The 799-nt window shown below is 46.1% G+C and overlaps 1 protein-coding gene across 17 annotated transcripts in view; it reads right to left on the bottom strand.

The window, feature by feature from the left end:
• The window catches only part of Ahnak (AHNAK nucleoprotein), an 87,204-nt gene that overhangs the window by 61,989 nt on the left and 24,416 nt on the right, over positions 1 to 799 (bottom strand). For 10 of the 17 annotated variants that reach the window (XM_031389628.1, XM_031389627.1, XM_031389619.1 and 7 more), the window contains one exon: positions 606 to 649. The exons of 4 other annotated variants lie outside the window; for them this stretch is intronic. In XM_031389628.1, the coding sequence (XP_031245488.1) occupies positions 606 to 649 (44 nt within the window). Of the gene's footprint in view, positions 1 to 605; positions 792 to 799 lie in introns of all 17 variants that reach the window. 3 more of the 17 variants (XM_031389620.1, XM_031389624.1, XM_031389631.1) reach the window with 3 other exon arrangements.

Raw genomic sequence — 799 nt, 5'->3', positions numbered from 1 at the left:
GAGATCTTGGGTGCCTTGAGGTGGAGATCAGGCATTTTAAATTTAGGGCCCTTCACTTTCCCTTCTGGACCATGAATGTCAATATCAGGAGTGTCAATGTCCAGTTTAGGGCCTTTGACATCCACTTTGGGACCTTTCAAGTCCCCTTCTGGTTTAGGAATTGAAATGTCCAAATCTCCTTTTATCTTCGGTCCTTTCATGTTCAAATCAATGTCATTCATTGAGATTTGTGGAGTTTTGAAATGAACATCTGGCACCTTAAATTTGGGGCCTTTGAGTTTTCCTTCAGGACCCTCAATGTCTATTTCTGGCCCTTTAAGATCACCTTCAACATCAGGAAGTGCAAGGTCCACATCTCCCTTCACTTTAGGACCTTTCAGATGTAAATCGAAATCAGGCATGGAGATTTTGGGGGCTTTGATGTTCATCTCAGGCATCTTGAACTTGGGGCCCTTCACTTTTACATTTGGCCCTCCAACATTCACATCAGGAACATCAATGTCCACTTTGGGTCCTGAGACATCAAGGTCAGCCTTGGGCAGGCTCACATCTACCTCTGGACCTTCTCCTTTGAAGCCAGGCATGCTGAACTTGGGCATTTTCACCTTGGGCATCTTCAGGTGCCAGTCTGGGCCGTGAACATCCACATCTGGAACATCAATGTCCACTTTAGGACCTTTGATGTCAACCTCAGGAACTTTAACCTCACCTTCCACTTTGGGCAGAGACATGTCCACATCACCCTTCACTTTGGGGCCTTTCAGGTTTAAGTCAATGTCAGGCATGGAGATCTTGGGGG

Source organism: Mastomys coucha, unplaced genomic scaffold (assembly GCF_008632895.1).
Source record: "Mastomys coucha isolate ucsf_1 unplaced genomic scaffold, UCSF_Mcou_1 pScaffold21, whole genome shotgun sequence".
Taxonomy (NCBI): Eukaryota; Metazoa; Chordata; class Mammalia; order Rodentia; family Muridae; genus Mastomys; species Mastomys coucha.
Note: the sequence above shows the minus strand (reverse complement) of the source record. Positions and strands in the feature narration are given on the sequence as shown.